Genomic DNA, 26200 nt, shown 5'->3' on the forward strand with positions numbered 1-26200 from the left:
ATGTTCATTGCGTCTTTGAATAGTAATCCTAGTTTCTAAAAATATACGATTGACTTGTTGCAGGAACCAGTTGTGTAGCTGGGTTTTCTGATCAATTTTTGACAATGTGGGACAACACGGGCAGGTAGGAAGTAAGCTTTTGAAATTACAGAGGCCTGAGATTTCCCATCTTCTATAATTAGCTTGTGTTGTTCTGTTCCTTCTTTTTTGACTCTTTGCTGGCTCTGCAAATGTAAACACACCATTTATTTCCTGCCAAAAGCGCCAACGATAGAACACTACCCAAAAAAAAAAAGAAAAGGCAAGGCTTAGAAAATGAAGTGTTCTTGCTGGAGAGACAAAAGTGAAATAAGGAGTAATAGTCTAATATATGAACTTAAAATTTTAAAATGACCGAGTGATTGTAGTACTTCTCCTATAGCAATTGGTCATGCAGGGCAAAAAAAGCATAGTAATTGGGCAGAGAAGAGAAGATTGGGGGCGAATAATTGGAGAGAAGTGGGAATGAAATGGAATATGGGAGAGACGAGACTGTCACAACCAATCCCTGAGGCGGCAAAATGAGAATAACGTAACGTACGAAGGAGAAATAGGAGAGACGTGCTCTCGATCACCCATAAAAGTGCAGTTTCAAACTGGATAAGCATCATCCAAGTATTGCTGTCGAGATTTGTATGGGCCAATTGCTTTTTCATGGGGCCCATCAGACACCGTGGGCCCAAATCCATCATGATTAGGGACTTCACCATCTGATGACCGCACGCAACTCCAACTACAAATATAATTTTAATGCTTTTTATAAGATGTTGTTTTATTTAACTATGTTTTATGTTTTTTATTTTCCCCGAATTCTGGGCATGTGATATTGTGGGTGGGAGGTAGTTGGTCGTGGCACATGCAATGTGGGCAGAGGCCTGGTTCACTGAATATAAAGTATGATGGGTCAACGTCTCTCCAGTATTAAAATTTTGAGTTAATGAGTTTTATTCTGTGCGACTCGTCCTCGGGGTGAAAACTATTCTGCCTCCCGTGAATGCTTAATTACTTAATCAATCGTGTGAAATCTTATCAGTTCACAAAAATAATGTTCCTTAACTTGTCCAAACTGAAAAACGAACACTTAAATTATTTAAGAAGGCAAATAATTGCCATCTCAATGACCTTGAATCTCTCAAAGTTCGCAACATATAAAGGTCAACTTTACTTTCCAACTTAATGACTGAATGAAAAGAAGTCGTGGGGTTGTGGTTTGGATGCAACCCCCATTTCAAAACTTTAAACTAGCTACTCATTCTCGTCATTTTCTCGTGGGCGTCTCACGCTTCAAGGTTATTCCAAAAAGTACTGTGCAATTTCACATGAAACAACCTAAATATTTTTAAGCATCTTGAATTGTGCAAAGACTTTTTAGTGATGAATAGGTTATGTGGAATTATATAATAGTTTTCCTTTTTCGATTTTTGGCCAATAAGGGGCTGGTTGGTTCTATTGTATCCATCATCATAATTCGCACCCTCAGCTCATTGGTTTTTTGGATTGAATCATATGTAAAATTTGTTCTTTTGTATGTCTTCTGTTTATGCATAAATATTATATTTATCGAATAAGTGGAGGAGAGTGGATGGGCAATAAATTAAATATGGGATGGCGTGAATGGGGAAGACTGAGGTGAAAATGAAAGGAATGAATAATGAAGAGGAGGCAAAGGAACACGACAAGTGGTGCCTCTTAAGACTCGTCACGATGTCAGTTATACATAAGTCACCCTTCTTCCTCACAGTTCCTTTCAACTACCTTTGCACGTTCCTTCCTTATTCCATTTTCTTCTCACATCACTCTTCTCCAAAACTAAACAATGTCACAATCCCAACTCTCTGTTTCTCTTTGTTCCGACGCATCGGTATGGGCCGGTCCGAACCGGCCCACCCTACCCATGGACTTGAGCTCCATTTCAATAAAACTATGGGCCCAAAAGATCGGCCCAATCTCGGAACGGTGATATGACTCCCAAAATCTCCTCCAACATTAATATTGTTTCAACTTAAATTTCTAATTCCCTCATCTTTTTTCTTATTTGCTAGCTTTTCATTTGGTGTCTTGGGTCAAAACAGTGGTTATTAATACTGGCTGGTTTTATGTTTTGCGCAACATTTTGTACTGTTATTTTAACGGTTATATATTAGATTATGGATTTGGTATGCGCAGACATCACTCTTCAAGAAAGCTCTTTCTGCGAATTCTTAACATATATAAAAGTGTAGGGGGGGAAAAAAGAATTACATGAAATAACTCCACAAATAAGAAAGAGAAATTCATATAACACAGCATCACTAGTAATTAACATGAGGACATAACTAAGGTGGGATTTTGTTCATCAGGTGTAGCCTTGCCTGTACTTGCGAAAAAGCTCCTCAGTTTTGGCATTCCTAAAGGCACAAAGCCCCATCACATAAACTATAATCAGACCAACCAAAGTAATGGCCAATATCAGATTCGCCCCCCTCCATTCCTTCCTCAGATCTGCTAGCACACCAGCCTTGCAAGCATTACAGGCGTAGCACAGTTGGGTCTGGTCATTGCTCCATTTCGAGCAATCCTCATCACCTCCATTATCAATCGGACTAATCCAATACGTTGGGTTCACAAACTGGTAACCACATTTTGTCGGCGGCTTACAGCACCCAGACTACAACCCAATAAACCCAGAATCAAACACACACACACACACACACAAAACAGAGACTTTCATTTAATAAGAAGAATCCAAGTGTGTACCTCCATGGGGGAAAGGTGTGCGTTGAAGAAGTCTTGAGCCATTCTGTAACGTTGGTCCAAGTCTGCGCACATATTTGTGGAGCTAAGACACCTTCTGATGCGATCCCACTTGAAGGAACTTCTGACTCTGCGACGAAGCCACAGAGAGAAGTCATCGAGATGATATTCCAAGTAAGCACGATTAGGTTCGACATCTCCATGACCTCTGAGCGTCACCATGTAGACAAATACCACCAAGGAAAGCAGCAAAATGATCAGAATTAGCATTGCGACGAGGTACAAGAGAAGGAGTCTTGGGATTCTCCAGAAGGCTCCCACAAATCCGGCTACAGCCACTAATAATATGAGCACACCCAGTATGATCACCGGCCATTGCAGAATCTTGACGCAGGAATCGGCTGGTTCCGTCGTCAGCCAGATTCCGGCGGCAATGATCGGGATCGAGAGGAGAATGGCGATGAAGTTGATGGCTCCGACCACATTGTTGCTCAGTGGCATGTTTCTTTTTTATTTTGTTGGTTTCTGAAAGTGTCTTGTTGGTGATATCGTAAAACAATGACTCAGTGGTCTTTTGATAACATGGCGCCCCACAAAAATTTATGCCTTGCTTTGGCTCTCTGTAAGGTACTAAAGCAAGAGAGAGTAGTTTCAGATTTGGGATTTTGATGTTTGGGTCTCATGTGACATTGAGTGTGGCTTTATGAAAAGGAATACTTCGAACAGTACTAGAGAGAATATGGTAGTTGGCAGCGATCTGTTTTGCAGGTAATGCACATATTTAGAAGAAAGAATCCATGAGCACTGATAACTTTTCCAGCATGCAAGTTGACTTATTCAACGTTCCTTCTATAACATACATGATATGTATTCACATTTCTTTACTAATTAAATGTATTGACTAGAATTATCATTATTACAAAGACTTCTTGAAAAAAAAAGATAAATATGAGAGATAAAGTGGATTAGGATCTTATATCTAGAATCAAAATAAAATCAAACGAGTTCTTATATTAAAAACCGGAGGTAATATATTATATAAACTATGCGGTGAATCACAATCAAGTACCTTAATCAACTTGGTATAATGGATTAATTTAGCTACAACAACATGCAAAATTCAATGGAAATTGTTTTTTTTAAAAGAAAATTAATAAACTTTAAATGATTTTCACAATTAACATATCAAATGATATAAGATACTATCCACATGCTGTCCATATATAACAAGATATCTGCAAAAGGAAAAACTTTTACAATTTCTTGAGCACCATTGTTCTTCCGATCCATTGGTTAAGTAACTGCTGCATATTATTTGACAATAATTCTGTGCGATATTTATGTATCCAAACTCCATCTCACTCTCATCGTTTTCGAACTTCCCATTTATTGAAGAAAATCTCATGTCATTACACTATGAGAGCATTAACTCTTATTTTTATTATCTAAATAAGTTTTAGGTCTTATGCCTTCATTTTTAAGGTGTGGAGAGAAAATTATGAACAGGAGAAACAGCTGAATGCAGAAAACCTCTATAGTTGTAGGGAATAGGGACATGAAAGAAAGAAGTGGGTCTTTGTTTGATTGTGAAGAGACTCAAAAGAGGGTTGAAGCAAGGAATATATTGGCTTCTGTGCATATGATTACGTCGCTCTTAAAGCTGAACAACACTCTCCCTCTGCACAACTTTCTCATGCCATGTCCTTCTCTGGCTACTACGTTCCCCAGAAAGCCATAGACAATAATACTTGCAATAATAAGCAGGTTAAGCCCCCCCATGTTCTTCTGCATGTGGCCGATGCGTTCTTCGCAAGCCCGTTTTCTTCGTGGAGAGTCAGATTCATGAATTATTAATTAATTAAGCAACTTTAATTTGTTACTTTTTTTGATGGAGTAACTTTAATTTGTTACTTAATTCTTTATCTAAAGTACGTAAAATCAAATCATTCTCTTGTAATCAATTAACGGAACTTGCTCCTTAGATCTATCAAAAGACTCATCTCCGACTACACTTGCATATAATTATTTTGGGACCTTCACTATCATTCTCTATAATTAACTATACATAATTTCAAAATAATTATGTACTCCTTCGATCCAAGATTCATTTAACTAATTTAATTAGATTAAGAAAATTAGGTAAATTAGTTGATTATAAGAAACTTGACACGTTTTTCCTAAAATACCATAATTATCTTTTTTAATACCTTCTTTTCCTCTTCTATTTGATTATGGCTGAGGAGTATCCATAGGGTAATTTAGATAAAATTGATAAATATAAGAAATGAGTATTATATTTAGAACCAAAACCAATTTAATAATTGGATTCTATATTAAGGATCGGAGGAGTATTATATTATAGATCTTCTCCGACCACACAGATCTTCTGTTTTTTATACTGGAACTTTGTATTCCCTTAACGATGGAATGGATTCTCATGATGCCCCGTCTAATTCATCACTACATATAATTTAGATTATCAAGTGATTAAAGGCCATGGATCTGTGTTTATTTCACTTGACTCTGAATCCTGTGAAGAATATATGCAAAGCGAAATCGGATGGAGTGTCGTGAAGGCCCACAGAAAGAAGATAGACAAATGGGGTAGATGCACTATAAGTCTATATCATGTTCCCCTAAGCTTTTGATTGGATAAGCCTTATATATTTATACACATATATGTGTATTAAAAATTATTTAAAAATAATTTTCTTTTAAGAAATATATTTTGGAATGAAGTGAAACAATAGAATTTCAATTTCTTCTCTTAGAAGGGTAAAAAGCTACGTTCAAAAACATATACATAGAGAGAGAGCCGGGTGAAGCAGGTCCGCTACGGGCAGCAAGAAACAATAAACTAAGAAAAAGTGGAATGACATCTCACACCAGCAGTCTCAAAGGAAGATCAATGATGTGATGTGAAGTCTTAATTTGATGCCCCAATTATAATAAGGGCTTTCTTGTTCACGGAATTCATTACATCATCATTCAAATTAAACACATAATTTATCGTTAATTGAAACTTATAAAAACCTCAGATGTCAAATTAATAACAATAATAATAAAAGAAAAGGAATTCACAGCAATTCTAAAATAATAACCCTGAAATTCTACCTTTATAGAGTCTAGTACATGTCTCTGCTTCAGGTACAGCTAACTTGACGGCCAATTGACTCTACACAAACCTATACGTGCAGCAATGAATTTCTTGAGCAATTACTTCGGAAAAACTTCAAAGCTAAAACCTCATGCAGTGAACTCAATCAAAAAGCAGTGATTGCTCAATCAATTCCCACCCAACAATCAATACCACTTCCTTAGTCAACAAATTTTGGCTAGTTGTAACCCAGCAAGATAAGCTAGAGACGGAGAAAGGAGCTCCGAACATGGAAAGAGAAAAAGAAAAGAGGAAAGAACCAAAAACAAAAAGTTAAAGTGTCCATCACCACCCCCATTTTCCTTGTCTTTGCCTCTGCTTTTTCACACCATCTTTTCCCCTTGATAGAAACTTACCTTCTGTCTTCTTTCTCTATCTCACCCCATAATTTATGCCTCCATTGCCCTCGAATCTCTCTAACAACATAAATAAAGACTTCACAGTTCACCCACTTCATTTCTCTGCTCATTTGTGTCAGCTTGCTGCAGAAGTTCCAGTTATGCTCCTTAAAATTAACTATATCTAGCTTTCTGATATCCTTCTTCTTCTGCTAGTCTTTGTATTGTCTGACATTCTCTGAAACTAAAATTTACAAGATTGTTCATGCTTTAGTCTGCAGCTTCATCCATGGCTTCTCTTGGGAACCCCAGAAGTTGGGTTCCATACATGAACAATAAAGACTGTTCTCAAGGCTTCTGTAGTCTGTACTGTCCACAATGGTGTTACATAGTGTATCCTCCTCCTCCTCCCTTTGAATTTCCCGAAGACAATTCAAGCCCCAATTTTTCACCTCTGGTTATAGCAGTCATTGGAATCTTGGCCAGTGCTCTTCTTCTTGTGAGCTACTATACCATAATCTCCAGGTACTGTGGCAACCCAGAATCTGCAGATAGACAGCATCACGACCCTTCCAGTGATGAGTTGGAACAATTTCACGATCGTTCCCTTCATGAACCATGGCACGCATCACGTAATGGTTTAGACGAGGCTCTGATCAAGTCCATCACAGTTTGTAAGTACAAGAAAGAAGATGGGTTAGTGGCAGTATCAGATTGCTCTGTTTGTCTCAGTGAGTTCAAAGACGATGACAGTATCAAGCTCTTGCCAAAGTGTAGCCATGCTTTTCATATCCCTTGTATTGACACGTGGCTCAAATCTCACTCCTCTTGCCCTCTCTGTCGTGCCAGTATCTTCACCTTCAACGGTTCAGCTCTTCTGGCATCTGATTCCACGATGGAGAATTCAACTTTCCAGGAAAATCAACCCGGGAATGATAACAATGAAGTGGTGGGTTTAGCAGTGGAAGAAGAAAGTGAAGTAACCATACAACGCGGTACAGCTCCGAAGCCTACATTGCGTGCTATGAGCGATTTGGGGAATTTGCAGGGAAGGCATAATGTGATTGAGATTAAAGATGAAGAAGACGTTGAACCGTTTAGAAGGTCAGTTTCTATGGACCATTCATTTCAAAGTGGCAACCGAGTAGAAGAAGAAGGCTCTGTTAATGAAGCAGGTCCATCAAAGAGATCTCGAGGAGAAAGCATCAAATCTAACAGCAGAAGAAGCATGTTGCAGTGTGTATTGAGTCCGATTGTGATGAAGAGATCGTTTTCAAGTGGGGGATTCTCTATCAGCAGAGGAAGGCAAGGGATAATCCCTATCTGATAGTTAATTCCCTTGATCTTTTTCTCATTCTTTTCACGATGATGAGATTGTATGTGAAGAAGATCTTACATTGAATGTATTGAATCTGTTCCGTGTATAATACATAGTGAAGAAACTCGTTCAATTATTAGTGTACCTTCATTGGTTTGTATTTTGATCAGAGACGGTGTTGCTGGTTCTTCTGTTACTGAAGTTACGAAATTCTAGATTGAGCCATAGATGGAGGCACGCTTCATAATTGTGCATTTGTCACAGTGATGGGACAAAGGTGAGAATATTATATTGAGAGAGATTTTTCTTGAAGCATCCTTAAAATTGTATACGCGTGTAAAATGTGAAAGGGAGAAATGCTTTAAGCTCCATTCTCACAAAAGTCAGATGCGTGTTGACAATGGAATCATGGGAGCTCAAGTGAAATTCACATAGCCCTGAATTTGTATTAATTCCCCTTCCTCTTCTTCATAAGAATGAATGTGAAAACAGGAATTTATTCCATTTGTGATTTCTACGAGCTGCAATATTTGAAATGATTTTGTTATCATTTAAATCTGGGACAAAATAAAAATCAAGATTAGAACTGTTAACAATTGAACTCATAAATTCTAATTCAAGTGTCAAATTGTACTCACATTAAACTATTTTTAATTTTCCTGCAAACATGATTTTTCTTCATCACAGGTGTTGCATGGCATATTAATAAAATGAATAAATATTTTAATTTTGTATAAAAATGGTTATAAAATTGTTCAATCGTTTTTACAATTCATATTAAATGCTATTTGCTAACCTTTTCAAATTAAAAAAAAAAATTTTCTTTTTTGCTTGAGGATTTTTGTTTCTACAAGTGTTTCTCTTGGCCCATATTGAGGCCCATTTTGTGGCCCAAAAAGAAACCAGAAACTGAATAAACTGCTTCAGTTCGTCGGGGGAAGATCGCACGGAGATGGAAAACACGTCGGGGCTGGTGTTGTCCACCACCACTCTATTCACTTGTTTCTCTCCAAAGCTTCCAAGGACCCGCTTCTCTCCGAAGAGCTTCATCAATGCGCTGCGGACCTGTTCTGGCTCTCCAATGTTCCTTACGCGCCATTTCGGTCTATCTGGATCGCCTCCGATCCTTCCACTAGACCCAATTTGATCTCGCTCTTCTACGGATCCCATTTTGTGTTCCATAGCCCCACGCTCAGACGCAAGGTAATTCTTGCTTTGTTCTCCTGCTAATTTCATCACAGGAAAGATTTCTAGACGGCATTTCGGTAGATTTTGCATTGTTCTTAGGTTTGACTAGTGAAATCGGTTAGTAATTGCTTCCGAATGGGTTGGATGAGCTTACGTCGCTTGTGAACTTCACTTTGAAGCATTCGTTAATGCAGTTGATGAGTCAAAATAAACTACGATTGAAACGCACTTTTTAGCTCAACAATTTTGTCGTCAAAATTTATTCTCAAGGTATACGTCTGCAGGTCCACTAAACTTGAAATGTTTTATTGTCACATGATGATGTTCTCGTTCTGTCAAATAAAACTTGCTCATAAATCTTGATTCTCTCCTGATGTAATGCTTTTGATATGAAGAGTGAAGAACTGAAGGCGAGATTAAAGAAGGTTGAAGATATAGCAGAGAGGAATGCGTATGAAGAACTTGTGAAGGATGAAGGATGTAATCGAGCCATTATCTGCTTATACGAATCAATTGGGGTTTGGCAAAGTCTTGTACTCTCGTTCGCTTCTCTCTGTCATGGATTGCTGTGCAGTTCACTCTGGATACTACACTAAATTATTATTTGTACTGTTGTTTTTTTATTGGGTATTTAAGCTGAACCCAGCAAGTTGAAAGGGCATTATTTATCACAATGTGGCTCTGATATATCACAATATGGAAGAAGAGAGAGATATCTTTCATTCATAAGAGCAGTGTTTATACACACAGATAGCTTGGCGGAAAATAACTAACAACTGATTTTCAGATTGTTTTTAACTAGATCTGATAAAAGTTGTCTACTACCCTGTCAGTGGGTTCAGCTAGTGAAGGGGTCGGACTCTTTCACCAAAAAGAGAGGGTTCGATCCTGGAGAGTGTCATTTTGTTGTGACTCCAGTTGCGGCGCTAGAGGAGATATCGCCACAATATAGTGAAGTTGGAAGATTTCTACCTATTGGGTCAGAAAAAAAGACTTGCTTGTCATGCTCCCGTGCGAGTAAGGACAGGCTCTAGTGGATCAAGCGTTAGGTGTCCTGCCCTTGGATCTTGGGTGAACCTAACCCTTTTCCTAAAATTTGTTTATTAAAAAAAAAAAAAGTTGTCTACCAACCCTAAATCTCTGATAATATTCGTGAATTGGAAAGGAAACAGAACATTAATTCTTACGTATTTCATTCTTCATGTATCATGCATTGACTATTTGAATCTTTTGGCACAAATCCATCTGGCCTTTTCTGCTGTCTGTCATTTGCCATGTGTGAATATTTCTTGTATCTTCTATAGTCAGTGTTTTCCTATCTCTGATGTATATTTAATGTTTGACTATTGTTCTTTTCTAATTTTCTTCAGGTTTACATGTTGTACTCACCATGTTTACTGCCTATGTGCTTGGACGTGCATTATCCAGAGCATTGCTTAGCTATAATCCTGCTGCGGTAACGTCTGAAACTCAAGTTGTTCTGTAACTTGTCTTGTTTTTCCACCCTTTTCTTACTCGCTCTGATCCTTTAGAACACTGTAGGAGGAGTCATAGGGATGGTGGGTGGCGTGCTTGTGGAGACATTTCTTTTCGTTACTGGAAACTCCAAATACGATCCAGAATTCAACAAAAAAAAGAAACTCTAAACTCGAAATTAGATCTTCCATTTCCAGTTCCAAGCTAAAGAAAATTCAGTAAACTTGATTAGGCTAGTCATTCCACGAACTCAAGTTTAGACCTGATGTTTATGGTTTAAATATATACGAGTTCATGTGATTTACAGAGAGGAAATTAATCCGGTCATGTAATCAATCTGTTGTTATATATTCATTAATTAAAAACTTGTCAATATGGACAAAATGTTACTCACTAATCTTGCACAAGAAGCATCCCATAGATTGAAATCTGATTATTGAAGTTTGCAGTATATCAACAGAAATAGTAAAATCTTGGGCAATACTGCAACAAGAAGCTGACATTTCTGGTATATATGATTCAATTGGGTGTCTATGTGTTCGTCATTGAGAAGTGAATTTAGCCGAATAAGTAGCAGAAGGAAGCATGAGAAGGGGAATAAAATTAAACCCCCCCCCGGGGGGTACTAATGTGCATCGGTCCTCTAATTTCATATAACGTTCGGTTTGGTCTGTCTGTTTTGCAAAGTTTTAATCCTATAACCGTTAATTTTAAAAAGTATTTTTTTTATCAATCATTATTATTTTTATAAAATCAAACTTAATATTCATTTAATCTTATTTATAAGTCACTTTCAATATATTCTACACAGATTAAGAAAAATTTTAAACTTTATTAGCTTTGATTTAAAATTCAATAACTTTTCAATTTTATCCCTATTTAATATACATTATACCTTATGTAAATATTATCAACATAATAATAAATGAAGGGTAAAATTTTATATTAGTATAAAAAATTTCCCTCAATCTCAGTGCTTTATAAATAAGACTAAAAAAGTTTTCTCTCTTTATTTTATAAAAAGAACCAGAAAAGTGTGTCAGTATTTAAAAATGTTTTATTAACATTTAAATTTTCAATTAATGTCAATAATTTTTGTTTATGAAACTAATGGTGTCAAATTAAACGGCTTAAAAGACACTTATAAGATTGAGAAGGAAGTAAAATAAAATTTGAGTAAAATTATAAGATAAAGATGCACTTTTACTTTTAAAAATTGAGAATTGCATACAGTTTCGGTATGTTCAAACGGAGGAAATTTAATTATGGGACATGGAGATGAAAAGAATAGAATAAATATATTCAACATGCTTGAATAAGATTGTGATTTAGATTTAAGAAGTTAAATGCTTAGCCATGAGCATGAAGGCAGGAACAAAAGCATGGAGTTGCAGTACATTTTTTTTTTGCGCCGCCCAAGTATTGTTTTTAATTAGAGATGATGCTGTTTGAGATACTATTAAGTATTAAATATAGAGATATTATCTCACTAGGAATTCGAACTCTTATTCATACCTGTTCATACTACATAATAGTGGACTTTATACATTCGCTACTGGGCTTAACAATGTGCCTGTTTGGTATCACTTTTTTTGGGTTTAAAAGTATCTTATTTTCACTACAAACCCGATTGGAAGATTTATCATGTTTGGGAGAGCTTGTGTCCAATTGGACTTGCGGTTGATAAGCTGCATGACTGAGTGTTTCAAAGTAAGCTCCTAAGAGGGGCTTATTTGAAGAGCTTGTTCTGGACCATGACGTGCCAGGAATCATTTCTCTTTTATTTTTCTCTCTGCTATTATTCCCTCATTCACTTTCAAATTTTCAAAGAAGCTCTGCCCTCATCGCGGTGAGCTCCATTTAGGGTCTTTGAATATTTTTTGAGGATCGCCGAGGAAATCCCTGGCGCCACCAAGGAAATGGTTCTGCAACGATATCAAGAGCTATGACACGACCTCGTGGCGATCGAAGAAGATTGGGTGCCAATTATGTTATTTAGTCATGGAGAAAAACACATTTGATTCAGAGGAAGATGATGAACAAAAGTGCGGAGGCAAAGACAAAGAAGATAACTGAAAGGACGACGCCTATGAAACTTTATTTGTTCTGAATTGTTCTTTTTTATTTTTCAATTTTCAGTTTTTGTGATGAGCTTTGGATGGCAAATACGATGTTAATTAGGGGCGAAAAGAGTAAATAAATCTAGTTGACCTACCCTTTATTTCCGTATTATAATTTAGGTACACTATAGTTTTTTAAAAAAAATATCAGTATGTATATTATAAAATTAGAGCCCATTTTTACCTTAACCTAACTATAGGTATCCGCATCATTCTTATTTTTTAAACTTCTGTACATTTTTATTAAAAAATATTCAAAGACCCCAAACTTTAGGACTGTTATTTAATTTACTTATTAAATTTCACTTCTTCATATTAAATTAATTTAAATTCATTGTATTATGTCAATTCATTTTTTTAATCATATTTCACTTTATATTTAAAATATTTTTCATAATTTTTTTAAAAATTTTAAAATTTAATTTACTCATTAAATTGCACTTCTTTATATTAAATCATTTTAAATTCATTGTATTATGTAAAATTATTTTTTTAATCATGTTTCATTATTTATTAAAACCTATACTTATTTTTGGTCATTTTACAACTAAACTTATTTTACTCAACTATAATTCAAACAATTTTTATTAATCTGACTTTTACAAACTAACTTTTCTGAACTCCAATCTAAACGTAATTTAACTTATCCAATTTAGTTTTTATCCAACTTTACTTTTTCATAAGCCAAATTGACAATAAATTATTTTTCTAATAGCTAATCCAAACATACGTAATATGTTCTTAATAGGCTTATTTACACCTTTAGGCCATTTATTTTTGTCCCTTTTTCATTTTTAACTAGGAAGATAAGCAAACAAAATAACATTTCTCTCCTCCTCTGTGCCCAGATTTTTTATGTTCATTTATTTATATTGAAAATACTGTTGTACATTGTAAACAACGTTAAGTTATAAAGAACTCTCCTCATTTTAGGACAGTGCACTTTTTTTTTTTTGAGTTACAAAGAAACCGGATCGAACCCGCATCACGCGCACATCCACACCACTGGGCCAACAGGCCGGTGGTTAGGACAGTGCACTTTAACTTCTATCAACTTCAAAAATTGACATGTGGATGATACATCCCTCAAGTTTTAATTTTGCACAACATGATCCTCTTTTGCCGCCTTCATATTTCCGTCCTGAGTTATAATCTATGAAATATTGATTCCCAAAAAAAGAGTGATTAAACTTTTGAACAAGGAAAAGACCTTAATTTGCATCAGTTCATTGCTGTCCTTCCACGACAGCAAAAGAAAGCTTAATTAATTAATTTATTTTTTAATAATCTCATGTGACGACTTTTTATGTGACTGTGTCGCTCAAAATAGTGACACTTGTTATCAATCTTATATGAGATAGAATGATTGGGATCCTAAATAACATGAACTCGGAAGATATCTTACACAGCAAATTAACAAGTCACGTGAAATCCTTTACTTTTGTGACGAATAAATAGTTAGTTTACTTTAAGTAATTGTCTCCACAAACTTTAAGTGCATTACAAATCACCAGATAGAAAGATCTAGAATTTTATAATAATGCTTAAAGTAAATATCAAACTTAGCTTTATCAATAACACATAACTAAATTAAATTACTCCGTATATACGATAATACTGCCAAAAATATTGTGTCGCTTTGGACTGAGACTGTGATAACCTTTCGGAGAATATCCTTATTTCAAGTAACCTAGTTGGGAATCATGCTTCGTCATGGATTCCCCAAAAAAGCGTTAATTTAATAGCTAATGGAGTTGCTAAAGCTTCATTGAATTGGTGTTGCATCCGTTAATAATCATGGTCGATTTTACTTTTGCTAGTTGGGTGGTTTATGTTTTTGGGTGTTATGCTTTGTTATTGTGTTAAGGGTTAATATAATCTTTAGTTTTTCAAGTTGAGGGGTAAAATAGTCCAAATTTTTATTAAATTATAGGGATTAATTTTTAAATGAAAAAAATTAAGAGACCAAAACCTATGTTTTAAAATTTGATGGACCAAAACCAAAACAAGAACAAATTTAAAGGACTAAAATTTGTATTAACCCTTATATTAAAAATTTATCTTGGTTTCATGATATTGTTATTTTCTGGCAAAAAATGCTAAAAAAAAAATGTCATTGGGAGTTTGCTCAGGTACTCGCGATTGCGTCAAATGTCATAAATTATTTTTTCACAAATTGTTATGATTTTGGCATAAAGAAAGATAGTTTTTGATTAAATAAACCTCGACCCATTTGATTTTTTTTTTCATGACTTCATTTATTTATTTTTTATCTTTTTGCAAATTTCGGGCACTATTTTATGAATGGAATTTTTTGGCATAAATTTTAAAACAATTAAAAAAATTCAAAGTCATTAAATCTGGAATTATAGCGGGGCAACAGAAGGTCCAAAAAGAAGGCAGTGAATGATGAGGCTTATCTTGGGGGGAGCAACTTGATAGAAAAGAACAAATTTTGGAGTCAACTGAGAGAGTAGGCTGAGCCGCTTTTAACTTCACTGTCATCCTCGAAACCATTTTTGGCAAAAAACCATCGGCGAACACAGAAAGAAACAATAAACCCAGTTCTAACCATTTGCTTGCCCATTGTTATATATGCAAACCAACAACTCTCTTAGATTCATGAATCCACTCTGGCCTTTTATTAGCGAAGAGTTCAAGGCTCCATAAAAGCACAGCCAAGAAAATAATAAGTGGAAAAATAAAATTCGCTTGTGAAATTACTGCTGGATGATGACAAAAGAACAACAACCACGAAACCTACAGAGAACAAGAGCAGCGTTTTGTCGCTTCTTCAACTGGGCTTGATTCCTCACAGGGTTCAATCATAGTTATCTGACCTTTACCAAAAAGATCTGAATTTGGAAGCTTGTTTTTTCAAGGCCCAAAATGGAAACTGAAACTCAACCAATCAAGATTTGAATTTTTTACTTGAAGTGGTATTTTTAATAGAAGAATATCTGTGCTTAAAAGAAATACTAGTTTCATACAGCTAATATATATATATATATATGGGTCTATGTAATTTATGGAAGTTAAAAAAAAAATGTAACATAACAAGAAGGTCCACAATTATTTGTTTGTATCGCGATTTAATCTGGTTACTCCTTTAGCCACTTCTGAAATTTCACTATTTTCGGTTAATCAGAGCAAGAGCAAGTTTTTGTCGCCTCTTCACTTCGGCTTGATTCCTTACAGGGTTAAATTATAGTTATCTGACCTTTACCAAAACGAAAACTGAAGCTCAGCGAGAAACATTTATTCAAATGTATATTAAGATCTGTATATTAAAAAAAATTGTATATTAAGATGGGCAGTGGAGCAATCAGCTATTGTATTCACCAGCGAGTCAGTGCTGCTGAAATTTGTCGATTTTCTCCAATGCCTGAGATTTATATCTAATATTAGGCACTTTTTACTGAAACTTATTTTTAAACCGTAAATTTATCCTGTTTAAAAATTAAAACAGCCTTCCAGAGAATCTATTTTTAGTGGTCTGGATATGTTGGTTTACTAATGACCTGTTTTCGTCTTATAAAATCCAGCGCCGCCTCAACAATACTACTTCCTTAAACTGCCCGAAGTTTACTTCGATTTCGGCCTGTAATTTCTGATGTATTATGCTATGATTGGCATGGAAAAGCCACATCACATCTAAGTTTTCTAACTTAAAATGTCAATTAAGATCAAAATGATCTTTGCTCAAGTTTTTAACATAAAAGCTAATTTAACATTTAATTTAATTTTAAATATAAGATATCAAGCCATTTAATCTTTTATATTTATCAAATTTTTTTAAGATAATTTTTGTATTAGTTGTACATCTTAAAAATTTTATTAAATAATAGTTTTAGCTATTACAGATCATTATAAAGAGTATTTTAGGAAAGATAACGCCTATTTATTATAAATAACTAATTTAACTAATTTTTTTTAATCTGCTCAAATTAGTTAATTAATTCTTATATTAAAAACTAAAGACAATATTTAACATGATTTTAGAGATAAATAATTTTTTAACCTAAAAAGTCTAAACACAAACCATATCACACTAGTTAATAGTTATTCATTTTTAACTTGATTTTAATTTGTAAAAATTAATTAAAATAAAATTATTTTTATGGAGTACTTGAAATTGACTCCGCCCAATAATTTCAGGAATTTCAGAGTAATAAATGCCCCCACCACACGTGGCGTTGGATGAATGCTCGATCACGTTCTTCTCGCCTGCTGCCTCCCTCCTGGCCTCCTCCCACAGGAAAGCTCCATCTTCTCCGTACTTCCATCTCCCCTCCCCGCCTCACGGCCTCACGTGAACCCCCGCCACGTGTTCTCATCTCCTTCTCTCTCAGGTCAACCTCCTCATCCCATCCAACGACCTATATTCGCCCATGTTTCCATATATAGTCTTCCCTCGCGCTCTGCAAACTCTTGACTAAGCCAGAGCTTCCGGGTCTTCCTTCACCCTCGCTCACCCTCTCTCTTCCCACTCGAGCTTCACATGAAAGCCATGAGTGCTTCTCTCTTCAGAACCGGCTCTGGTCCGGTTCAGAAGCCGGTCTTTTCCGGTTTTTCCTACTCTTCTTTGTCCAGTCATGCTTCGCTCCCCCGCGATCACATTCCCCGTCGTTCTTCCTCGATTTCGCTGAATCTCCATTCCCCTGACCAGAGAGATACTCCTCCGAGGATGATCGACAGAGCGTTATCTGAAAGTGACGCGATTCGATCGGCTACTGAGAGTTTCGGTGTTTCCCGGAAGATGAAGCAATCTGGGTCACGTTCTTTTCCGGCCACTGTGTCGGGCGACGAAGTCCTATACGAAAGCGAATGGTGCGACATCGGAGGTAAGTCGAACTATGCCGGAGTTCGACCTGACATTGGAATCTTGACGGAGGAGTTTGGATTCGGTGGTGGAGTCGGAAGCGGGCGTGACGACGGGATCGCGACAGTCACCGGTGGAAACGATGGTGATAGGGTGAAAATAGGTGCGTACTATAAGGAAGTGCTCAAATCAAACCCAACAGACGCACTTCTGCTAGGGAATTACGGGAAATTTCTTTATGAGGTAACTTCTAGAATCTTCAATTTCCATAAGAATCTTACATGTGGATGATCTCTAAGTGAACCTATAATCATACGATCTACTGGCGCAGGTGGAGAAGGACGCTGTGAGAGCAGAGGAATATTACGGAAGAGCAATCCTTGCGAATCCTGGAGATGGCGAGTTGCTTTCTCTGTACGGGAAGCTCATATGGGAAACACAGAGAGACGAAGGCAGAGCCGAATCTTACTTCGAACACGCCGTTCATGCCTCCCCTAACGACTGGTATCTTACTTCTTCATCTTCTCCTTTAAAATATAAATTGGCTTTAGAAATTTTTCTTGAAAACCGAACACGCAATAATAACAGTCACTTTCTTACTTGAAGCTCCATTTTGGGGTCCTATGCGCACTTCCTGTGGGAAGCAGAGGAGGAAGAAGAAGAAGATGGTGCAAACAGAATGGCGACGGAGGGGACAGCTGCTCGTTAATGACATGAATATGAAACAAAAAATTTGAGATGAAGTGAATGGCGGTTTGTGCAATATATGTAAGTGGCATTGAATATGAAAATAACCCAAGAGAAGAATAATTGGCGATGTATGTATCTAACTGGAAGCTCCAAGAACGGATCCAGAGGGTGAGGGAGTGATAATGAAAGTTGAGTGTCGTTTTCTGTTCCTTGTTTCTTTACGGCGGGCACCCTGTAACTCTGTTTGCAGATAAAATGTCGGTTGAACATTATCCCTTAGAGCGGCTTTTGAGGGTATAGAGATGTAAATTTTGTACCTTACAACTAATTTTTGTTGCATGTATAATGGATATGGTAAATAAATATAAATAACTAAGAAGTCTTAAGGGGCTTCCCGTTATTATTGATGAAGATGTTTCCATTGTGCCCTCTCAAGTTTTCTACTGCTTCCATGATGAGGATTGGAGGTAGTTTCTTATTTTGATGGTCTATGTGGTAGATTTCATTGTCTCGAAGGAAAGTGAATGTTGAGATGCTTATCTATAGTTAAATGTGAGGAATACGCATGCTCCCAACAATAATTAATAATATCTTCCAAAACAGTGGAACAAATTCAATAATCAAAGATATGATTTGAACTTTACATCCAGTTTGCTCTTATCTGAATTTGAATTTGAGTTACTGATTCGTATGATCTCTTGACCAATAATAAAATGGACTGGAGCGGATGAGATCGGGGAACTGGAAACGTAGGCACACGTAGAAGTCAAGGTCTAATTAATTTACGAAGTTTCCCTGCCAAACAAAATCAGATTAGAATCCGTATGTAGTCAACCACAGCTTAATCTTTATTCATAAACTCCTCCCTGATTGAAATGAAATAAATGCTTTCTAGCCTATAAAGATGGTTATCTGAATGATTTTGTTTTGCATCCTTACACAATACGTCATGCATATGACATTGAGTTCAATCCAAATGGGGCCATTATATTTTGTTTTAATGAACTGGAAACAGCTAATCAGCACATTATTAAATAAAATACCAAATATTAATCATGGCTAAGCATTTCAGAAGAAAACGACTTTTGTTTGAATTAGTCTATAATTCCAGTAAAAAGGATAAATTCTATTACCTCCGGTCCTTATTATAAGACCCTGTTTAACTTTTTGTTTGGTCCTAATTATAAGACTCCAATCCATTTTATCTCTCATATTTATGCATTTTTTCCAAAATAATCTTTCTAATAATGATAGTTCTAGCCAATATACTTAATTAGCAAGGATATTTTAGGAATGACAACACTTATTTATTACAAATAACTAATTTAACTTACTTCCTTAATCTCCTCAAATAAGTCAACAGGGTCTTATAATTAGGACCGGAGGTAGTATTAATTCCAAACAACAAGATAAAGCCGCGGAGTAGTCAAGTCCTTACGGTTGTTGTCACCCCGCAAAAAAAAAAAAAAAAACCCCCGTGGTTGTCGTGTATTTTTTTGTTCCATTTCCAAAGTCCCTTCATGAGGGCGGTGTACCAAACGATGACAGTTGCACATGGTGGCTTGTTTCGTTGGCCTTCAATCCTGCACAAAATCAGAATATATAAATGGGATGTTTAACATTTGTACAACCATGCATATTTACTTCCTCTTGTTTTATTTATCTTTTAAACACAAACATCTTATATGATACTACCTCCGGTCCTAATTATAAGACCCAGTTGACTTATTTGAGGAGATTAAGAAAGTAAGTTAAGTTGATTATTTGTAATAAATAAGTGTTGTCATTCCTAAAATATCCTTGCTAATTAAGTATATTGGCTAGAACTATCATTATTAGAAGGATTATCTTGGAAAAAAATGCATAAATATAAGAGATAAACTGGATTGGGGTATTATAATTAAGACCAAATAAAAAGTCAAATGGAGTCTTATAATAAGGACCGGAGATAGTAGTACATTACTTTTTAATGGATAAGTTGAAAGGACGCTACTTACTAACACCTTCCCACTTGTTCAACAGTGGAACAAATAATTGGGATGACATAAAATATCTGTTCTCAATTGTGGCTTCGTTCATTCGTGTTCGGCTATTCGGTCAGCTTTCTCTGTGGCGTGCATTTTCCATCATCCGATTAATCTGACGGATGAACTTGCTTAATTAGCAAAACAACGTCGTTTTGTAACAAAATCCCCAAATTTGAGATGGGTGGGAGTGGGAGACGAGTGAATGACGAGTGTTTAGATTCCTTTCATGATGGGTGGGGTTACTACTTACTAGGAAGTTCCTTGTTGCGTTTTCGAAGCAAAGAATGAGGAATCAGATTTTGATGTTTATGACTTTTGCTGATTTCAGAATGAGCACTATTAGGAGTTCTGGCCCAAGTATGACTTTTTTTTTCCCTTAATAGAATAAAATTTATATGAATTAGATCCGGAAACTTACCAGGATCAAGATATGCTTTCAGATTTAGAGAATACTTTTAAAAATACTTACAGATTGCCTACTAATAAAGTTATCATATCAGTAGTGAGATTTAAACTCATGACTTTGTGAGTTATAAGTCAATTTTTTACTAATTAAACTAATTTTTATCAGTGGTCCAAGTAGGACTTAGGAGTTATATTCCTGGTAAACATATACCCAGACAACCCATTTTTAAAGAATGGCCCAATAACATGTGAAGGTAGGCATAACTTTTTCTTACACCACGTACGCTGCGAAAGGAAGATTAATGTCAGTTAACTACTGCAGGAATTATTTATTTTGCATCTCTTCAATGCAAGTCTTTATGATGGCACTGTGAATTTGAAGTGGATGGCTGGCCATCGCTCAGCAGCTCAATGGTCCATCTCAGCTTCCATGTAAATTTTATTTTCAAATTCTTCCAATTTTTTCCCCAAAATTTAAGCATGATTTAAATATTTGAAAAGTGGGATCGATAATTAGTTTGTGGAATGGGGGGGGGGGAATCCTAAAAGCACCACAAGAGTTACTGTTTGTGATGGGTGCTCCTTTAGGACCGTTATGGATATAAAGAGTTACTTTCCACAGGCATCAAGTCTGTGCTAGAGAAGTTACTAATAATCTTTGGATGAAGGAAAATAACAGAAGAATATGGAACCACAAGGCACAAGAAAAGGCTGGCCCCTGCAACTGCAATACTATGACTTGCTCTTGCTCATCAGTGTGGGCACAACTGAAACAATCCCAATAAGAAACAATGTAGCGATTGAGTTGAAATTATACAGATCCCTCAAAGCTTTCAACTCTCCCAGAGCAAACCTAGCCTGCTTCCACAACAATGTGAAGCTACATGAATCATATCTCCTGTTGTATAGTTCTGTTATTAAACTTTTCATGACAAATTAGTTGTATGATTTTTGCCCATGAGTAATTTTTAGTTAGATATATGATGTGGGGAAAAAAAAACCGAATGGCTTCGTACCCTAACTGTGACAAAAGCAGCTGGTATGAGTCCCACGAAAGTTCCCAGGAAAAATATATGAAAAGGCACGTCCACCATGGGCGAAGCAACATTTATGAATGTATGAGGCAACGTTGGAGTCAGTCTCAGAAAAAGCATATAGTTCAACAAATTCTCCCTTCTCTTTGCCACCTACAACTCAAAAGCACAACTTATTTCCATGTCTCGATCCCGCTTAGATTCAATAAACACTCACAGAGAGATGGAGGATTTGGATTTAACCTGGTTTTGGAAGAACCTGAGCTTGTCTGGCCAAAGAGACAACACAATGGGCCGACCAACGAGTTTTGACAAGAAATAGCAAGAAGAAGCTCCTACTGTGGCAGTGCACACGACCAGAACTAAACCTTTGAGGATCCCAAAGAGAGCTCCAGCAAGCAATGACAAGAACACAGTCCCAGGAAACATCAAAGTCTGCATGAAAATATAAACCAAGCAGCACCCCACCAGCACTTTTGCAGTGTACTCACTCGTATACCTCTCAAGGTCGTCTCTGCAACAGAAAGATCATAGTACCACATATGTTATCAACTTAGTGGCTTACCGCTCAGCACTCTTCATATTTTACCCCTGTGAGCACAATTGGCTAAATATTTATATATGGAGAAGAGGCAACATTATGTACAAAACAGAGTCAAAGGTACGTGCGTATTTCGAAATGATGGCAGCTACCATCACTTTATTCTTGGTTTGATGTTATCTTTTCTTTTCCCCTCCTTTTCTTGAATCACAGGTTAAAGTTCAACTCAAGCGTATTATTATTAACAGCTTAGATGATTATCCGCCCCATGAATTGTACTTGCAGTAACTGCTTTTCATTTGAAGCTGCTGAATATTAGGATCTATGCCTAGCATTTTTACGTCTTCCATTTTCCCTGTGAGTACTGAAATAGGAGAAAGAAAAGAGCTTAAGCGCATTGTTCCAAAATTGATCCTTCTTCGCTACATTATTCTCCACATTTTGAACGGAGGAAAGATGGGATTATGCAAGGAATCACTCGTCCGAGTACAACCCCAAACTCACCTAAATGATGGTTTTGTGCCCAAACGGTTAAAAACAAACTGTCTCTGTAAATCAGATAAAACGTACCAGCAGAACCAAGCTTACAAGTTAATACAGAGGGAAAAGCTACCGACGAAGTTATAATTACTAATGTTGGAACAATTCGCGGTGAGGGAGTGAAATCTTGAAACGGAAAATAGAATGAAACAGTTGCCGGAGGAGCTGGAGATCTTGGAGGGTACGAGGGAGCTTGAGGAATGTGTAATCAGAATCAGGCATGGTTAGGTAAAGGCAGAGAAGGCCTATGACGAAGGCCATGACCAGCGTTGAAGCCGCCGCCGCTTCCCCTATTGTCATCTGTGAACCCTTTTCCACCTTCTCGCTACTTCTGCCACAAACTCGTTGGAGCATACCTGGTCACGGGTCTCTTGATACTGTTTAAATTTTGTCTTTTTTCTGGTCCAAAGAGATTCTATCAGTGAAAAAGCAAAACCAGAGTCATTCGAAACAAAATAAAGATAACAAATCAAAGATACTTCTGATCCTCCGTCCAGGAAGGGAGTAAAAGGGGATGGGGCACCAAAGCCCAATCTCCTTAACGGCTGCAAGAACAACCCACTGAAAGCTATACTGGCTTAGTGATTGACCAAGATTAATGGAAGTATCCACGATGGTCAAGCAATCCCCTGTTGGGCATAAAAGATTGTTGCCAAACAACTCAACTAGAGGGGGGAAGATCAGAAGACACAACAACGAACCTTACCTCACCAAAATGCAGTCTTCAAAACCATCCTCCTTAGTTCCAGATTAGGCCTATCAGAGCAAAATGAAACCAAGTTTCTTTCGTCAGACACTTTATTCGATTGGGTTGTCTCAACCCACCCAGATAAGGTCAAGAACATTGTCATCTAGTTTAATTCATTTCACCTCCCTTGTAGTTTCTGTTGGCAAGTAAAGCTCCTTTAAGTTGAGGTGGTATGAATTTAAGGGGCGAGTTGCAGACATTAAATCATAGTAGTTGGTTAACATCTTGTGTTAATTAGTTTCTTTTTTTTGACCTGACTTGTGTTAATCAGTTAAGATCATATATGAATGAGTTAAAGACCAGGTCTGTTGATAATATGTTGTGTAAAGCTCAAGCTTCACTGAAGAAAACAGATGAAGAGGTACATTCTTCACAACGGAGATTAACCTTTCTTGAAAAATCTCCACTTTGAGCGGATACTTCTGTCGTCACCGCGAAAATGTCGGCAGAAAAAGTCTTGCGCCTTCTAGTGAACCTTGGAATGCTTTTTAGATACTTAATTGCCTTTTGATAACAGATCCTTAATTGTTTCAGTAAATGAGCTTTTAGTATGTATATGTATTGTTGAGCTCCTAATTTTTCTGAAGAGTTTTCGATTTTTGAACTCTGCAATGTTTCAGATAACAAAAGCATCTTATTCTATAACCATCTTTTTACTTTTAGCCAAGGATTCCATTGGATCCTTCAGCGTCATTTTAGATTAAGGTTCTTAATTATCATTATTTATCTTGTCAAGCATTAACTATCATCCTCCTTATTTAAACTATAATGTTACTGTTTATTAAATAAAAAAGTTTCATTTTCTTTTTTATTTTTCTCATTGGCAAATGAAAGTATGAAACAGAGAGGCCCCTCTGGTCAAAAACAAAACAAAAAAAAAAACAGAGAGGGCCAACATGATCGCATGCACCCTGATGATTAATTCCTTTGACGGAGAGTTGGTCCAATCCCTTGCAATTTACGGATTTATATTGGGTGCTCATCATATCTGAATCGTCCAAATCTGATCTAGACGATTCAGATTTATTTTTATTTTTTAAAAATAATTATTTTAATAGGTATAGGATAAAAAATAAAGATAATTTCTTAACTATCGTTCTTTAAAAATATAATTTTTTATTTTAAAATAATTATTTAATAATATTAAATCTGGACCGTCTAAATTAGATCTGAACGGTCCAAATTGCTCATTACCTGATAAGCACCAAATGGGGACCCCACAATTTACCCCTCTTTCGGTTTTTTTTTTTTTTTTTTTTGGTTTTGACTATTTTCACTTGGTTTTAGAATCTTTCGTCTTTCCTTCTCCTCGTTTTTTCTCATCTTTCTTTTTTTAACTCTTAGATTAATATTTCAACTGTTAAGATTTAAACCTTTTAAAAATATTATTAATTTATTAAATTATAAAAATAAATAAATAATAAATTAGAAACTATATTAAAATTTAATTCTAATGGTTTGCAAATGTACTAGATATTTTAAAAAAATTATAAATAGTTTATAAAAAATTGAAATCTGAACTATTGAAATATGTTAATCCGATTATTAGAGAAATGAAGAGGAGGGGAGAGGATACGTTCCAAACAGGTTATAACTTATTCCTTTGATCCTATTTATAAGGCACTTTTAATATATTTTACACAGATTAAGAAAAATCTTAAACTGGATTAATTATCTATCAAAATATAATAACATTTCAACTTTACCTCTATATAATATATATCTTTAAAAAAAAGTAATTATCTACACTATAATAAATGAAGGATAAAATTAGGACTGCACATGGGTTGGGCAGAGCGAAACCCTTGCACGATGCCCAACCTGAAAAATGAACGGGTTAGAAAATGCAGCCCGTTACCCAGCCCTGTCCATGAAAATGCCTATTAAGTTCGGGCTAGGCAGGGCAGGCTTCCATGCCTAACAAGTCAATATATTATATTAATTAGGGATAATTAATCCACAGCTCCTTATAGTTTCAATTAATTTTGAATCAGGTCCTTATAGTTTTTTTTCTTTTTATCAGGTCCTTATACTTTCACCTGTTTTTAATTAGGTCCTTGTATTTATTTTTCTTTTTATCAAGTCCTTATAAGTTCACCTTATTTTTAATTAAGTCCCTGAATTTTTTATTCTTTATTTTATAAATTCTAATAGTACTATTATATAAACATAAAATAGTATATATTATTTAATATTAGTTTATAAACAATAATATTCTAGAGATATTGAATTATTATAATGATTTTAATTTTTTCAGCAAAAAAATTAATTGTTCTAAAGAATTTTCCTGAATTAATTAATTCTATTACTTTTTTATTACATAATTATTAATTTAATTTAATTATTAATATTTTATATTTCAGTATTAATCTATTTAATTAAGTTTATATTTAATTAATAAATAAAAATTAAAACTACATGGACTTGATTAAAAATTTAGTGAAATTATAAGGACTTAATTAAAAGAAAAATAAATACAAGGACCTAATTAAAAAAAGGTAAAAGTATAAGGACCTGATAAAAAGAAAAAAAACTATAGGGACCTGATTCAAAATTCGTTAAAACTATAAGGACTTGCAGATTAATTAACCCTATTAATTAACTAATTATTTATGTTCCTCTAAATAATCTAACGTAGCTTTATATTAAAATGGCAACTTAGCTTTAATTTTGTTATTACTAATTAATATACTAGAAAATTACTTTTTGTAGTAGCTAGGAGAAGTGGACTATAACAAAAAAAATATTGTTTGTATATTTTATTAAACTTAATTGTTTTTCTAGTTTCTAACTCTTAAAATCATTCAAAAATAAATAAGTATAATGAACATTGACTATTAATGCAACAATATGTTTGATTCAGAAAATAAATATGAGGCAAATAAAATAATATATATTTTTGCGGGCAGGGCCAAATGGGCAGGGTAGCATACCGTGCCCGATTCCCAACCTTGTCCAACAATTTGCCCAGCCCAAACATGCCCAATAATTCTTTTGGGCCATTTTTTTAAGGGCGGGCTTGGG

General features: G+C 35.5%; 4 protein-coding genes and 1 pseudogene across 6 annotated transcripts; 3 read left to right on the top strand and 2 right to left on the bottom strand.

Annotated features, from left to right (window-relative positions):
• Positions 1-2327: 2327 nt before the first annotated feature.
• LOC114714034 (protein TORNADO 2-like) lies at positions 2328-3288 on the bottom strand. Its single transcript, XM_028898730.1, has 2 exons — positions 2776-3288; positions 2328-2686 (listed from the first exon to the last, which is right to left on the bottom strand). The coding sequence occupies exons 1-2, from the start codon at positions 3271-3273 to the stop codon at positions 2375-2377; spliced, it is 810 nt and encodes a 269-aa protein (XP_028754563.1). The 5' UTR covers positions 3274-3288; the 3' UTR covers positions 2328-2374.
• A 2970-nt stretch (positions 3289-6258) lies between these two features.
• Positions 6259-7772, top strand: LOC114714033 (RING-H2 finger protein ATL51-like). Its single transcript, XM_028898729.1, has one exon. The coding sequence runs from the start codon at positions 6557-6559 to the stop codon at positions 7592-7594; it is 1038 nt and encodes a 345-aa protein (XP_028754562.1). The 5' UTR covers positions 6259-6556; the 3' UTR covers positions 7595-7772.
• Positions 7773-7851: 79 nt separating this feature from the next.
• On the top strand, positions 7852-10622 carry LOC114714066 (uncharacterized; annotated as a pseudogene).
• Positions 10623-16797: 6175 nt separating this feature from the next.
• Positions 16798-18292, top strand: LOC114714035 (uncharacterized). Its single transcript, XM_028898731.1, has 3 exons — positions 16798-17434; positions 17523-17695; positions 17798-18292. The coding sequence occupies exons 1-3, from the start codon at positions 16871-16873 to the stop codon at positions 17898-17900; spliced, it is 840 nt and encodes a 279-aa protein (XP_028754564.1). The 5' UTR covers positions 16798-16870; the 3' UTR covers positions 17901-18292.
• A 2653-nt stretch (positions 18293-20945) lies between these two features.
• Positions 20946-22844, bottom strand: LOC114714102 (uncharacterized membrane protein At4g09580-like). Of its 3 annotated transcripts, none has more exons than XM_028898791.1 (4): positions 22586-22844; positions 21591-21861; positions 21330-21500; positions 20946-21171 (listed from the first exon to the last, which is right to left on the bottom strand). In XM_028898791.1, the coding sequence occupies exons 1-4, from the start codon at positions 22780-22782 to the stop codon at positions 21046-21048; spliced, it is 765 nt and encodes a 254-aa protein (XP_028754624.1). In that variant the 5' UTR covers positions 22783-22844; the 3' UTR covers positions 20946-21045. The 3 variants fall into 3 exon arrangements, with proteins under 3 accessions (XP_028754624.1, XP_028754627.1, XP_028754626.1); XM_028898794.1 differs by having other exon boundaries at positions 21165-21211; positions 22586-22841; XM_028898793.1 differs by lacking the exon at positions 20946-21171 and adding an exon at positions 21180-21235 and having other exon boundaries at positions 22586-22842.
• Between the last annotated feature and the right edge of the window lie 3356 nt (positions 22845-26200).

This window comes from Neltuma alba, unplaced genomic scaffold, assembly GCF_004799145.2.
Source record: "Neltuma alba isolate B1F8T4 unplaced genomic scaffold, ASM479914v2 tig00011485_pilon, whole genome shotgun sequence".
NCBI classification, from domain to species: domain Eukaryota; kingdom Viridiplantae; phylum Streptophyta; class Magnoliopsida; order Fabales; family Fabaceae; genus Neltuma; species Neltuma alba.

Coding starts and splice junctions, on each gene's coding strand:
- LOC114714035 (XM_028898731.1), top strand. CDS start 16,871: ATGAAAGCCATGAGTGCTTCTCTCTTCAGAACCGGCTCTGGTCCGGTT. Junction 17,435..17,522: donor ACGGGAAATTTCTTTATGAG/GTAACTTCTAGA, acceptor CTACTGGCGCAG/GTGGAGAAGGACGCTGTGAG. Junction 17,696..17,797: donor CATGCCTCCCCTAACGACTG/GTATCTTACTTC, acceptor TCTTACTTGAAG/CTCCATTTTGGGGTCCTATG.
- LOC114714034 (XM_028898730.1), bottom strand. CDS start 3,273: ATGCCACTGAGCAACAATGTGGTCGGAGCCATCAACTTCATCGCCATT. Junction 2,687..2,775: donor CACACCTTTCCCCCATGGAG/GTACACACTTGG, acceptor ATTGGGTTGTAG/TCTGGGTGCTGTAAGCCGCC.
- LOC114714033 (XM_028898729.1), top strand. CDS start 6,557: ATGGCTTCTCTTGGGAACCCCAGAAGTTGGGTTCCATACATGAACAAT.
- LOC114714102 (XM_028898791.1), bottom strand. CDS start 22,782: ATGCTCCAACGAGTTTGTGGCAGAAGTAGCGAGAAGGTGGAAAAGGGT. Junction 21,862..22,585: donor CAAGATCTCCAGCTCCTCCG/GCAACTGTTTCA, acceptor TTTCTGTTGCAG/AGACGACCTTGAGAGGTATA. Junction 21,501..21,590: donor TCAGGTTCTTCCAAAACCAG/GTTAAATCCAAA, acceptor TTTGAGTTGTAG/GTGGCAAAGAGAAGGGAGAA.